Raw genomic sequence first — 16,203 nt, 5'->3', positions numbered from 1 at the left:
TTGTATCTGTAACAAAAATGACATCGAAGATGAATACCACTTTATATTGATTTGCTCTTTGTATGATACAATAAGAAAACAGTATATATCAAATTATTTTGTAAGACACCCTAGCGTGTATAAATTCATAGAATTGCTTAATTCAGAAAGGGAGTCAGTGTTAATCAAATTAGCTGTGTATTGTAATACAGCCTTCAAAATGAGATCGAATGCATTGAATGCCGGGTAGTATTTCTTACCATCCTAGTTATCATGTATTAGCTATCATGTATATAGTTATATAGATTGTGTTACATGTGATGTATTGCACTCTCACAAATTTACTAGTATATGTTTATTATACTAGGTATTACCATTTTTTCGTATTCATGCATGTATATATTGTTGTATATGAAGATGAGCTGTATATGCTTAATTCAAATAAAATGTATGTTCTGTTCTGTTCATGAACAGGCTCAGTCAAACCGAGCATGCAATATTTTCCTTTATGTCGTGTTGGGCGACCTGTGGTTTTCCGCTTTTTCTATTTAAGGTATGCAACGTTAAAATAGAGTTCAACAGGAACAGGAAAATTCAAAGAACGCAGCCGCCCATGAATAAATGGAAACTTTCTTTTCTTCCTCCATTTTTTTTTGTATCATCTTTCCACGCATGCATTTAGATATCATTTGGTTACGTGTTGTTACAAAAAAAACTGTATCCTGTTTGTAACAATTAAAATCTGTTACAGAAGTCATGTGATACGTCACGGATCGAAATAGAATACAAATTAGATGTCTGAAACGCTGTATTGCAAAATCTATACAGTAACAGAGGAGAAAGTATGTTCTTCGTGATTTTTATAATAACCGCCTGGTGTTCTCAGATGTCCGTTGCGCAGACATGTGATTCACATCTAGACTCATGTAAGTGTCATTTTATTTTATTTAACATTTTGAGTCAAATGCAAAAACTTATCTGGTAAAATCGTAGCAAATTACCAAGATACACTGGACGTTTAAAACATTTCAAGCTGAGTAAACTTATGAAATGATATATAACAATTATATGTATATAAGGACATCAAAATAAAAAAATGAGGGTAATAGTTCACCCTATACGATATAACTATGAAACATATTACTGCATTTACATTTTGCGTGTTTTATATTGCTAGCTTTTTCTTTTTCTCTTCGATTCGTTAAACATTTAGAAGATTAATTAGTTCTGCACGTTTGATAAACCGGAAGTGATGTCGTAACGTCATTTATCCAGAAAACGTAGACTAAAGTCTAGATTCGGATTAGGGAAATTAAAATCATTTTATGAATTGATGGCAACCTGTGAGTAAATATTTTACAATGGCACTGTTACTACCTTTCTAAAGTTGAAATATGATATTAAAACATCTGACACGTTAAATAATTCAAAATAATGTCTTAAAATTAGCGTATAATGTGCAGTTAAATTCACTTTAATCATGGTCAAATATCTCAAAAATAAGCACACGGACCTTTACTTTTTATTTTACCATATTCTTGCATGAAAACTACTTTTTTCAATAAATAACGACGTGTATTATCCCTACATTATAGGCGATATGTTTATTTATAACTGTGAGAGGTTTCATTAAAATCTACATTCTTTAAAAAATTATATTCGCGAAAATGTTATGAAAGTTATGATTTTCCCATAGACTGCCATTATGAAAAATTGAAATTTTTCAAATCAGTCTAGCAAAAAAATCAAGCACACGACCCTTTTATTTGCTGAATTTTCTAAGTATATTGTGAAGTTTTAAAAAATCAGAGTTTAATCAAATTCTACATTGTAGAAAAAAATTCAATCCAAACGTGCAGAACAACCTTAAACGATTTTGTTTTAAAGTGATGTATGAAAAATTAAAAAGGTAAGAAATCAGACACCAGGTGAAGTTCTAAACCTTTTCAGTATGCCTGATTTTTTCTTAGATGTCAACAAATTACATACTGTCTTGAAGTTGAAATATATTTGCACACTTCAAGTCGGGTGGATGTGGTGGCGTGCTTGAAAAGGGGCCGAACTACTGTGCTCACTCCTACAATGTAAAACTACTAAAAAGTAATTGGTTATAAACATTAACATTTCAAAATTTATTATGTAAAACTTATAATGCATACCCAAGTCCTGACTTAGCCTATAAAGTGTGTTACTAATGTTACTATAAATAGAAACGGAAATCGTGCTATCTGGATGGCAATAAGGAACTATCAACGATTTTGCCTTTTTTTGCCGGCAGGTTTTCGGTACTATTTAGTCATAATGGTCCGCTGAACTTAACATAGATCAAAAAAATTGAATAAAAGTATCAGTAGTTTTGCTTTGTTGTTGACTATTTACTAAGAAATATAACAGTCAAAATTATGCCACTTGATCAGAGGTCATACTTTCTGTCTTATCTTCATAAAACTTTGTACGACTTGTGTCTTCATGAAATCTAGGTAAGCTTAGAAACTTGGTTATGTAAGGTCAAAATCTAGTTCCCTAAGTCAACTCCTAGGAAAACCTTCTTTACACTATATATAGGCCATATGTTTCGCAACACTTTGTTAAAATGTTTGTATCTGCGAAGTGTAGGTCGACTTTGAAACTGTTCTGTCTGCGGTCCAAAACTAGGTTGCTATTTAAAAACTGTTAACACTCTAAAGGCCATTTTTATCTGTTTCTGTCAGAATATTTGTACCTATAAAATGTTGGTCATATTAGAAGCAGGTTTATTGAAATTAAAAACTAGGTTATTAGGTTAAATCATAGAAAAACTTCGTTAACACTCTAGAGGCCACAACTGTTTTCTTAACCATCATAAAACTTTGTCAGAATGTTCGTCTTTTTGAAATCTAGGTCAAGTTTGGAAGTGAGTAACTAAGGTCAAAAACTGGCCACATCGTCAAAACACATTCAAGAGGCCATAGCTTCTACCTGTTTTGCATGGGACATGGTCAGAATGTTTGTCTCTATAAAATCTAGGATAAGTTTAATACTAGGTCATATTAGGTCTAAATCTAAGTCATAGGTTAAATCTTACTAAAATCATTTCAATACTCCAGATGCCACATTTTCTACCAGAACTTTGTGAAACTTGGTGAGGATGTTTTTCGAAAGATATGTAACTGAAGTTTGGATCTCATCTAGAGTTAATACTTAAGTTACTATCATTGAATTTTTTAACAACATAGAAGCCGAAATTTCAACCTAATGTATATGAAACGTTATTATAATGTTTGATTTGATGAAATCTAAAATGACTTTAAAACTGGGCCAAAAATGAGGCAAAAAAGTAGGCCAAAAGGTTAGTCATAAGAGAGGACACATTTAACACTTCATCTTGATAAACTCATAAAAACTGCCAAAAAAGCAAAATTAAAAAGCAGGCAACATAGTCTAGGGGTGATTAAACAATGCACAAAGCTATTAAAGAGGAACTACCCGAAATGTTTAAAGTACACAAACTCAATATAAATGTCGTGCTGAACGATCTGAAGAGATCGAAATATAACATAAGTATGTTCATCTAATTTATTGGCCAGTTGTGGATATATTTTCTTAAGATAATTTATTATAAAGTTAGAAACTGTTTCAGTATGCTTCCGATATATTTTAATACTTGTTCCTAAGAAAATGTGCCCTTCTGCTGAAAATAGGTACCCATTTGTGTGATATAAATAATAGAACTATACTACAAAAAGTCTGTTACAATTGAATATACAAGATGTTACAATATAAATGTTTTGAAACATAATTTCTACTGTTGTATATTATCCAGATGTTACAATCCCAGACAAAACTTGATCAGTTAAGAAAAATGTAATTAAAACTAATCAAGTCTGATATAGTGATATATACTGAAAAAAAGCTATCCCGCAATTTGCTATTGTGCTAATACCTTAACATTCACTGAAAGAACTTTTTTGAACATAGATAAACATGTTTTACTAGAAAATGGATACCTGTCACACAAATATGAATCCGAGAAGAGACAGAAAGTATTTTGGGGTTTTTTTTATTGTCATTTTCCCCTTTAAACGTTTTCGCTAGTTTGCATACACATTTTCAGCATACTTGTGAATTTTAATAAATGACTTGATGGGCGTAAAAGGGTAAATTAATAAGATGGCATAATTTATTGTATTATAGTTTTGACATGTTATCAACAACATATGAGCCTGATCATGTACTAGATTTCAGAAACGTACTTTCAGTAATATTTAAGATACATGTACTCGCAAAATAGAAAATGGCGGGTTAGCTGTTTTGTTCAGTATAGTTACGTATTGTTTTGTTCAGTATAGCTGTGTATTGTTTTGTTCAGTATAGTTACGTATTGTTTTGTTCAGTACAGCTACGTATTGTTTTGTTCAGTACAGCTACTTATTGTTTTGTTCAGTGTAGCTACATATTGTTTTGTTCAGTATAGCTACATATTGTTTTGTTCAGTATAGCTCCATATTGTTTTCTTCAGTATAGCTGCGTATTGTTTTCTTCAGTATAGCTACGTATTGTTTTGTTCAGTACAGCTACGTATTGTTTTGTTCAGTAGAGCTACGTATTGTCTTGTTCAGTACAGCTACGTATTGTATTGTTCAGTACAGCTACGTATTGTCTATCTATCTATCTATTTATACTGCAGCGCTCCTCTCTGCGAGTATATTGTGCAGCTTCGCGCCTGTACAAGAAGTTAAAAGTAGATTGGATAGGAGGATAAAAGTAATACACGGTGTGTATTGCAGTATAAATACAGTTGATAGTGTTAAAAACAAGAAGGATTTACAGATAAAAGCAGTTTAAAACAGGTCTATCATGTTAAGCATTGTGTACAAGTTTGGTCACACCCTGTTTAAACTGATTCAGGGTGGGGGCTTGCACAAGTTGTTCTGGAAGGGCATTCCAAAGTACTATGGTGGCTGGGAAAAAAGAGTACTTATAGTAATTACAGGGAGTGAGGATCTGAGTATAGGAGTGGGGATGCATATGTCTTGTTAGACGGGATGTGGGGGGGGGGGCTGACATAGGGGGGAGTGGCACAGCAACCAAACCATTCACTATCTTGTAGAACATAAGGAGGCGTGAATCAGATCTCCTATCTTCAAGGGTACGCCATCACAGCTGACATAGCATGTTTGTGACACTGCTGTAAGGGGAGTAGTCATGATTTACCCATCGCGCTGCCTTGTTCAGTATAGCTACTTATTGTTTTGTTCAGTACAGCTACGTATTGTCTTGTTCAGTATAGCTACGTATTGTTTTGTTCAGTACAGCTACGTATTGTTTTGTTCAGTACAGCTACGTATTGTTTTGTTCAGTACGGCTACGTATTGTTTTGTTCAGTACAGCTACGTATTGTCTTGTTCAGTACAGCTACGTATTGTCTTGTTCAGTATAGCTACGTATTGTTCATGGGTCATAATAATGCCCTTTCAATTTACAGTAAGTTCTGTATCCTAAGGATTCAAGTATACAATGTACTTCAAGGTATTACCGGCGTGATGTTAGCAGTAGAGCAGTAACAGCAGTATTACTGCCATAACTGTTATAACGTTGTAGCAGTAATAGTAGTAATTCTGTTGTTACTGCTCTACTACTAACTTCACGCCGGTCATAGTATTTCCTGCTCGGTCATACTGGATAAAAGGGGCTGCTAGACATGAAATAGCTACGGAACCGCTATGATGGAACTTCATCAAATTTAGTCTGTAGCATCATCGTAAGGTCTTCTCCCTTTTTGTTTCAAATGGAGGCAGTTGGCCATCTTTCTACATATACATCTACAGAATACTCTGCACCATTTAAACTGATTATATGGCAGAGGCGCAAGGCATGTGAACAGTTGCTGAAAGCGAGATAGTTCTCACCACTAGAGCAAGATAAAAGCAATAAAAAGACTATCATGCTTCCAATTAAGAGTGCAAAGCCAGTCGCTTAGCAAATAGACTAATGCTTGGAATGGACTGTACATTGCTTTAGAGGTTATTCAACAGAAGAATTGTTCTTGGAAAGAAGGAATTTGGGTATTGTGTGCGTGAATGTGGAATTAGGTAGTTTATATTCCTAGTAGAGATGAGGTGATGTTGATCTACATAGATAAGGTTATATTTGATTTTGTAAAATCAGAGATGTTTGAGCTGTTAGGGACCACTGTCGCTTAAAATATGGAAACCCGAAAACAACTTCTTATCATTAAGTTCGATAGATCGTCACCAAACTCTCAAGTTTATTCTAACGGTTACTCATTTTTAGGCCGTTTGAAAATCAGAAAAACCTATAGCTTTTGGTGAACTACTTGAAATATGTCCACATTACTTGATCAGAAGTAACATCAATGGTCAAGTTCTCCCTCAGGTGGGCGACTTAGGCCCATTTGGGCTTCTTGTTACGCTTATATGGAGAGCTATACTACTCACCCCGGCATCGGCGTTGGTTACGGTAATATCTTGTATACCATCAAAGATATTTACTTCAAACTTGGAACACTTGTTTATTGTAACAGTCACTATCTGTAGGCAATAGACAAGAGCACATAACTCTGTCAACTATTTTGGCTGAATTATGGCCATTTTTGGACTTGGAAATCAGTTAAATTTTTCATGCCAGTCCATATTTTGCCTAACCTGTTTTTCATATGGCTTTGAAACTTTGACCACTTTTTTACCATCAAACTATTCATATGTAGACAAGACAAGGACTTTAGCTCAGTTATGGCACTTTTTACATAGAAATTAGTTAAATTTCGCATACCACTCCATATTTTGTCTAAACTGTTTGATATATGTTTTTGAAACTTTGAACTTGCTTACCATCATGGTCATACATTGCCATATAGTGCAAGACTTATCCAAATCCACAAATACAGGTACATTGTTTGTCTTATCTATTTTTCTTCTTTTGTTTGAAAATCTCTGGTAATAATTTGACCCGATACTTCCATTAATTCTTTGAATAGTCGAGCGCGCTGTCAACAGACAGCTCTTGTTTTTCAAGTTATTGTCCCGTTGTGGATTTTATTTGTCATTCTGTCAAGTATTGTAAGGTGCTAAGTGCTATACAATGTTGATATATTTCTTGTTGTTTTAACTTTTCTGTAGACATTGGTTGTCAGCTTGAACACATGATCAAAGAAGATCCAGGTAAATGTAATCCTTTTTAATTTCTTTTTTTAATATGTTTTAGGCTTGTGTTATTGGAACAGATTTGTAAAACCAGCATCTTAGGAATCACGCGTTTGAATGAACTGTAACTCCACCAGCTTGTTCACTGTGATGACCTGGCATGCCATAAATTTCAATGACTCTCTTAACATAGTTTCTTATCGGCCTTTTCAACTCGAAACTATTTATGGAAGAGGATGCATATTTTACATGTATTAATCATTTTAAGATTTTGAAGGAGATTGCAAAATGATCACTTGCAGACTAAGATCAGTTTATTTCTGACTGTTATCACTAATTAAACTAAAATTTGAAATGGTTCGTAAAATCACATGCCTGTTGTATAATATCACAGTTTCCGTTGAAAAACATGTATATAGAAGATCAAAACACACAAAATTTCATTAAAACATTGCTGAGACATTTAACTGGAGCATTTTAGTTAAAATGGGGCATTTTTTGTCAAAAAGTAAGTTACAGTTATGAACCTGAGGTCATCCAATTATGCCAAAGAAGTGTTTAAAGCTTCCTTATTTTTAAAACTTAAAAAAGAATTATAAATTAATAAGGGGCATAATTTTGACAAAATGATAGTAATTGTCATTTATCTTGCCTTATACAAGTGGTAACCCCACGATGCTTAATACTTGTGTGGAGATTTAAGGCAATTCAGTAAATAGTTTCTAAGAAACATGCTCACATGCACAACTACTTGTCATGAAGCAGTAGTACATGATATAGGTCAAAAGGTAGCAGAGTCATTACTTCTTTCACTAAAATGATACACCAATTTACAAAATACAAATGGAATATTGCCATGGCCCAGAATATTACGAAGTTTGTAAATAACATCTTCTTACAAATCAGTTTTTGATATACATTAACGCTGAAGTGACTTTACATATTAAATATTAAAACCAAATCTGAATTACAATATTGGAATAAAATAAAATATTTTCGCAGTTTATGGGGACAGCGGCCTAGTTGAAAGAGCATATTGATCCTTTTTGGGCTTGCATCTTCTTATATACAATGACGTTATCTATATAAAATTATGATAAGGGAGAATATTTAAAACTTCTCTCATTTAAATGAGGATGTACACCATGTACCATCTTACGTGCTATATATTGAGTATTTCAATTAAATTTAACCTGCATATTGTTTCCTTCTGTTGAACAAGATTTAGTTACAAATCACAATTCAAGATTCAAATTTCAAAGTTCTTATAGATGATTACCATTATATCCTTCCCACCATGTACTGGATTCCTAAACTTCATAGGCAGTCTTACAAAACTCATTTTATCGCTTATTAACCCTTAGCCTGCTGGCGGCAAGTTATTCTGCCTTTGCGATCAGTGCGATCAGTAGGAAGACGCTATTACTGCATTTAATAATACAGTACACTAACTGGATAATATTCTTAATACGGATACAGTTAAACAAAACAAATATTTCGTATACTGTTGAATCTCTTTCTATCTAATTTTACTATACATATTATAATCTGTGATGAAAGAGATGTTCTTATTATTCTTTTTAATATTGTAACCCTCGTCTACATAGAGATATTATTTCTCAGTTAATCAGAGAATGTAGTCATGTTGAAGACTTTTACGAGGATGTTATTTGAAATGCTCCAAGTTTACTTCGTAAAGTATAAAAGGTTTTCTTTTAAAAGAGGCTAGGTGTTCAGCCTTTTAACTGCTTGACACTTTCCAATTTGTTTGTGCCTGACGGTACAGGCGGACAACTCTGTAATAAGCAAATCATAAAGCCAACTAGAACTGCACTGCCTTGATCTTTGTCGTCTGGACTGTTTCTTTGAATCTTTAATTGTGTTTCTCTTTTGTTTTACTTTTTTTCAAAAGGCATCGTGTACATGCGTATATGTATTTTATATTTTCTATTACTCGAGCATTTTTGTTCTTTATATAGTGTTCCTTTTGTTGTCAAAACGTATGGAAGGAATCCACCTGGCGGGAATAACTAGTATTTACACCGTATTGCAACTTTGAAACATTGTTGGGATAGTGAGTGAGGGTTTGCGCGCAATTAACCGGTTTAAGCTCCCAAGTGGTGCTTTGCTACTGACAGTTACATGGCGTTTCCCAACTGTGTCCTTGTTGTCTGTTTGTTTCACTTAATGTTAAATGTATATCGGTTAGTCATACATACATACACTGCTAAAGATTTTTGTTTTGGCGAGACTGTGCCTAAAACGTGACTCTTCTTATTGGATCTTTGTCTAGAAGATACACCTCAGCCGTGTATTACCCTCTTGTATTACCCTCTTGATATTCATAGGTTGAGAAATATGTACGAACTCTGCTGCGGAAATATTGCGCGACTTTAGGAGTGCAATATTCTTTCGCGAAAGAACAAGTGCATATTTCTCGATGCAAATCTAATAATCTTTTTATTACATACGCATTTATACTTAAAACTATTACATAAATGATATAGATTTGTTCTTAAGCCTGAAAATATCGTCGTGAAAGAACTTTAAAACGCAACACGAGATACATGAAACTGACGTTACAAATGACGTCAAACAGCAGATATGAAATTTGAACGTCAAGACGTTTTAGGTTTTATTGAAACTTAACAGAGTTTTCAAATGAGTATGTAATGAATGTAGTTACCTATTCCTAAGCTCAGTAACGTTAGAGATAGTACATTAAATTTTCATAGGTAGGAAACAGGACACAGAAATTAAATACTAAGTCCTTCAAGTTTCCAAAATATTTTCAAACTCTTGAAGCGTGGAAGTTTTGTTAAAACAGTACAAATTGTATTAACGTTATTTAATTTACAAGATAGTTGAACATCACCAAATCGTAGAAAGAAAGATTTGTTTTACATGAAAACTGAGGGTGACGCTCTACCATTAGGAAACTTCACACTATCTCAAAACTTACCCTTTTGTTAAGAGTATTGAAATCTCAGTATCTATAAAATGCAAATATAAAACTAGAAATTATATTGAAATCAAATGAAATCGTCCATTTTTTTAATTCTTTCATATTAAAAGGTTGGTGGTGGGGGGGGGGGGGGCGTAATGGGGGTAATTATAAAACTTCATAAAAATAATAAAACATATCTATGAGGATCTGTGTAACAGACCTTTTTGTTCATTAAACATTCATTTAAACAGAATAAACTAAAAATGAAAAAATGTCATAAATGTTGCTTAAATGTGATTGACCACCTTTAAGCCTAGTTCATTGCAACGTATTTTAGATATCGAAATTATATATCTATTTGTCTAACACGTTATTTCAAATATAACAGGTGATGTCGGATTCGAAGCTGCTGGTATTGTGATAAATGGCACTGACTTGATATTTCCTAATGTCGTGTATAACTTTGGTGGCAGTTATAATAATACTACCGGGCAGGTCAAAGTACCAACGAGCGGTTTGTACGCTATGTCAGTTGCTCTTGAACTAAACCCTATGATTGATAATGAGAACGACGGTTCATTTGTATGCCATTTTCTGTTCAGTTCTGGGTTTAAAGTCAAAATATCCACTAATATCGCTCAAACGTCGTTCTACGATTCGCCTTATCCCTATGAAGACTACTGGGATCCAGTTGATAAGAGAACAAAGCCAATAGTTGCCCTCACACGGCCAACTGTTTTTGATACATTATTTGTGCCTATGATCCATGGAGAGGTCGTCAAAATCGGCGGCTGTACAAACACAGAAAGAATAAACACTAAAGCAGAGATAAGATTTAAAGGATGTATGATGAATTATAAGATTATAAGATGAATTTGAATTTTTAGGTACCATCTCTATATAAGGACTCCTAGACAACTATCTATTTTATTTTTATTTCATGTGTATTCTTGGACGTTTCCAGTTATTCGGTTCGGTTAACACATTGGCGTCATAAATTCTGATCTGGTATCTAGTTCTCTTTGTTCGCATTTAACAACACTAAAATAAACAGTCTGCAAATAGGTAAAAAATTGGCGTATTAGTAATTTAGGAAATAATATATCTCATTTAGTGATTTGTCGCTGAATAAAATCATTGTTTGGAGTTCAGATGCGAAGGAATTATATCATGAGGGCGCAGCCCAAGTGATATAGTAATACGCATCTGAACGACAAACAATGATTTTATTCAAGAGCAAATCACTAAATGAGATATATTATTTCGATTCTAACACGTTACCAAGGATTTTAAAGTACATCCTTGACGACATCCATTAAATATTTGCCTGTTTTCTGTTGGTTTCTTTTCCAGCGCGGCGCTATGCAGTTTGACGCTACCACGTAATAATTGTGAAGTCAATTGTTATATATTCTAATATACTTGTCGCTGTTAAAACACTCTTACGCTAGAATGACGTCACGTTAACGTGCGGTGACGTCAAAATTTTTGTTGCGACCAAGAAAAAGCGCTTCTATATTTTATCTATTGTTTTAGATTAAGGGCATATTAGAATCGAAATAATTTATAGCAAAAGAGTGTTTTAACACTATTTATACACTCGGGCGGTAATACGTCGTACAAATAATTTCACTCGGGCTGCGCCCTCGTGCAATTATTACGCCCGACGTATAACCGTCCATCGTGCATAAATAGTGATAAAGCACTCTTTTGCTATAAATTATTTCTTAAAAACACACAATTTTCAGCCTTCTTTATTTAATAGGAAAATGAATCGGGTCGTGTTAGAATATTTCATTATTGTTTCTGGTGTATTTATAAAGAATTTTAAAAAAATGTCTTGTATATAATTTTGCATCAGCTAAATCATAAATATTGTTTTTAACCCACCTATTCCATAACAGGGTGATTCGTGAATTTTCAAAATCCAGATTTAACCTTTAACCTGCTTTCGGCAAGTGATTTTGCATTTGCGACCAGTGCAGACTAAGATCAGCCTGCACGTCCATGTAGGCTGATCATGGTCTGCACTGTTCGCTATTCGGTCAGTAATTTTTCAATGAACACCCCTTTAAATAATAAATGGTATTGCCCAAATCGAATGATAGACCAGTCCATTTTAGAAATATAGCAGGGTAAAGGTTAAGTTATACATCATTTTAAAGGTACCCGGGGATGGCATTAATAATGTTTTGAATTACTAAAGTCAGTTTTATATTTTACCTGTGTAATTATTTGGCCAATAAAGAAATATTGGCCTCTTTCGTCGGACTCATGGTTTCGCTTGACGCCCAGTTTTTTGAAGAAGAAAAAAATGCATTGAGTACATGCGATTACACTTCTTCAGGCTTGCTTCTATTACAAGAGCATTTGTGCGTTTTACATTACCATGCCTTTTGTTACCATTACATATTTTAATACTGACTTTCAGATACTATGTAACTGTTCTAAAGCAATAAATGGCTTCTGTAACATTTTATTCATGAAGCTCTTTTATTGATACTACATCCTAAAATGGATTGAAACATAACATTAATTTAAATATTACTTGCAACAATACAAATCATAACACTACCAATAGTATTACTCAAACAACATAAGATTCGATACATGACATACTTCTTGATACCATGACATGCTCATTTTTTTAAACCTGTGTTCATAATGTCAGGCAAATGCATGGCTTTATCGCCAACATTAAATCGCCACTATTGGATGTACGCACGTATTGAGTGTACAATATACTTTAAAGGTTGGAGTTAAGTTTAAAGGTTTAATAGTGTACATTCAATGCGTGCGTACACTCAATGCGGGAGATTTAATGCCGGCCATTATAATAGTATGGTACTATCTTAGAGGTCTACGCATTGAAAGGTTTTTGTTGAAGGATATTGAAGGGATTTGGCATTGTGATATATCTGAAAAATTATTTAAAGCCGAAAAAACCCCAGCTAAAACGTTCAAGTACCACCAAAAAAGTACATCAAATATATATGTAGCATGAACTGCTTTGAGAGGTTTGGAACTGTATATGCTCATTTCCGTTTGTGTAAACATAATTATACGACTTTTTTCTTTAAAAAGAGGTCGTAAAAACTCAGATGAATAGTGACACTCAGAAACGCAATTTGCATTTAAACATAAAACTGCAAAAATCCTTTTAATTTTGAAAAAAAAAAAGAAAACATAACTGTTTGTACAATCATGTTTTCAGTTAAATGAAAGTGACCGTTTCATTATATCTTCGATTCTCCATTGCTCATTATTAGTCCCCTAATGGTTGAAACCCAGTTTCGGGGATTATAGGATTGCGCTTTTTCGTCCGTCCGTCCGTCCGTCTGTCATTCCGGGCCCACCTTTGCATACTTATGTGGCTATAAAAACAATAGGTAACTGTACTTTTTCTTTGATGTCATTCATTCCGTAAGCTTTTACGTGGCTATTTTTCTTTTACGTGGCTGAAAGAACAATAGGGAGAACAAAAGAGTAGCTACATAAATACCCATTTGTAGGAACGTCCGTCCGTCCGCAATTTCGTGTCCGGTCCATAACTATGTCATTCACCAAGGTATTTTAATATTACTTGGCAAAAATGTTTCCCATGATGAGACGACGTGTCATACGCAAAACCCGGACCACTAGCTCAAAGGTCAGGTCACAATTGGAGGTCAAAGGTCAACAGGTATTTTTTCCTGTCCGGACCATAACTTGTACATCCATGAAGAGATTTTAATATTACTTGGCACCAATGTACCCCATAATAAGACGATGTGTCATGCACAACATTCAACCCCTAGCTCAAAGGTCAATGTCACTCTTGGCAGTCAAATGTTAACATGGCATGAGCAGGGTCTGTTTCGTGTCCGGTCCAGAACCCTGTCATCCCTTTAGGGATTACAATATTACTTGACATAAATGTTTCCCATAATCAGACGACGTGTCAACCCTAGCTTAAAGGTCAAGGTCACACTTGGAGATCAAACGTCAATAGGATTTTTTTCCTGTCCAGTCCATAACTCTGTCATGCAAAACAGGATTTATATATCAGTTGGCACAAATATTTTCCTGCACGAGACAACATGTCATACGCAAAACCCGAACCCTTAGCTGAAAGGTCAATGTCACACTTGGAAGTCAAAGGCCAACGGGGCTTTTTTCCTGTCCGGTCTGTAACTCAACAATCCTTAAAGGGATTTTAATATTACTTGGCACAAACGTACCCCAGGATAAGGTGATGTGTTGTGCGTGACACCCAGACGCATACTCAAAGGTCAAGATCACACTTAGAGGTCAAAGTTTGATATGTTTTTTTTTTTCCTGAATTATCAATAACTCTGTCATCCATGAAGGGATTTTAATAGTACTTAGCACAAATGTTTCCATAATGAGACAACATGTGTTACGCAACCCTTTATCCCTAACTCAAAGGTCAAGGTCACTGTCAGAGGTCAAAGATCAATAGGATTTTTCCCTTTCTGGTCCATAACTATGTCATCAATTAAGGGATTTTAATATTATTTGACACACATGTTCCCCATAATGAGACAATGTGTCATGTGTCATACCAAGACCCTTAGTGCAAAGGTCAAGGTCACACCTTAAGATCAAAAGTCAATATTGATCTTTTCCTGTCCAGTCTGTAAAATATTTTTTGGGGCAGTGCCCCCAGATTTAACAAACCGTCTTTTAATTTTCTTGTCGAGCTTATGACCAACCTGACAACACAAAGAAAACAAGTTCCAAAGTATTTACCAAACATAACTTTAATATTGCATTTTGCAATTATATTTTTGATCCAGATATGATTAAATAGATCTACACATTTTATATTAACAACAGTATCTGAAGAAAAAAATAAACTGCATTGTAAATATAAATTATAATAGATCTACTTAGGCGTAAGAATAATAAAGACGCTTGATTTGATCACGTGGTCGATTCTGAAACCGACACTTGTTTTGATCATGTGACCTATTCTGAAATCCAATAACTGGTTTCAGTACGCTCAAAAAAATGTGTTCTTGATTCTGCGTGAAAATAGCAACTACTTAGAGGTTATCATACCGGGCTGATGTGCCTTAAGGCGATATTGGCATACTAGGAGAGGTATTGGCCCGAGGGCTAATACCGGTCTAGTATGCCAATATCGCCTTAAGGCACACTAGTCCTGTTTTATAACCTTTTTATTGCATATGCTCCACTATACTATTAAAGTGAAAACGACATTAAAATAATGTCATGTTGCGCAGCGTCTTTGAACGTTTATTGCAACGCCACTGATAAGCCGATAGATTATTGATTTTTTCATTGCCGTGCCTCGACACTGTTGTGGATGTGTATTATGGAGAAACTTTATCAGTTTGCGGCGATCAGTACCGTTTATCAGTAGGCGAATCTATAAATATGCGGCAACATCCTGTAGATCCCGATTCGCATTCTGTTAAAATATCTTTTCCGTGCAGGTGTTATTTCTAAAATATTTATTCAGAAAATACAGTGCTGAAATGAAATACTTTTCGCATGTCTAAGAAAATATTTTCAAGAGATATGTTATTTATAAAAATTAATACTATATAAAAAAATAATAATAATAATAAATAAAATAAAAAAACAGTGTTTTACTTGAAATAGAATAGGTAGAAAAAAATCATAACTTATTCGTCAGTTAGAATTTATGACTTATTTGGTTCGGGGGGAAATTAATTTGACAGTTTGATCTTTTATAATTATCATGTTATCTAATCTAATAATCGGCAGTAGATTTTTCTCTCATTGAATCAACTATGAACAGATTACTTCTGTTTTACACCAACTATTAAGAACATTTTAAAGCTTAAATGCATATTTATGTACTTGGTCGGACCGTCCTTATTTGTATATTATGTATAATTATATATTTTGATCTCGAAATCAGCTGTAAATCGTTAATCAAAATGTCTTCTCCACACAACTTGCATAAAAATGAATTGGATTTCAAATAGTTACTAGAATTTAATACACAATTGCACGGTGCATATCCATATCGGCCGACTCTATGCGAAATATACCTTATCGTCGGTTTCTTGCGTCGGCACCGGCGATTCTCTGCTATAAACAGGTTGGCAGTTATAAAAAGTCAGATATACACACCAAATT

At 34.1% G+C, this 16,203-nt stretch overlaps 1 protein-coding gene across 1 annotated transcript; it reads left to right on the top strand.

The window, feature by feature from the left end:
* The first annotated feature begins 709 nt into the window (after positions 1 to 709).
* Positions 710 to 15,158, top strand: LOC123544768 (uncharacterized). Its single transcript, XM_045330839.2, has 3 exons — positions 710 to 905; positions 7,098 to 7,139; positions 10,457 to 15,158. Exons 1-3 carry the CDS (start codon positions 824 to 826, stop codon positions 10,939 to 10,941), a joined length of 609 nt encoding a protein of 202 aa, XP_045186774.1. The 5' UTR covers positions 710 to 823; the 3' UTR covers positions 10,942 to 15,158.
* The last annotated feature ends 1,045 nt before the right edge of the window (positions 15,159 to 16,203 follow it).

The sequence above is a fragment of the Mercenaria mercenaria genome, chromosome 11, assembly GCF_021730395.1.
Source record: "Mercenaria mercenaria strain notata chromosome 11, MADL_Memer_1, whole genome shotgun sequence".
In the NCBI taxonomy this organism is placed as follows: Eukaryota; Metazoa; Mollusca; class Bivalvia; order Venerida; family Veneridae; genus Mercenaria; species Mercenaria mercenaria.
This window is presented reverse-complemented; position numbering and strand designations above follow the sequence as displayed.

What these genes read in the sequence shown, in the direction of transcription:
- LOC123544768 (XM_045330839.2), top strand. Translation starts at nt 824, where the DNA reads ATGTTCTTCGTGATTTTTATAATAACCGCCTGGTGTTCTCAGATGTCC. An exon ending in TGATTCACATCTAGACTCAT is followed by an intron (nt 906 to 7,097) that starts GTAAGTGTCATT and finishes ACTTTTCTGTAG; the next exon opens with ACATTGGTTGTCAGCTTGAA. An exon ending in CATGATCAAAGAAGATCCAG is followed by an intron (nt 7,140 to 10,456) that starts GTAAATGTAATC and finishes CAAATATAACAG; the next exon opens with GTGATGTCGGATTCGAAGCT.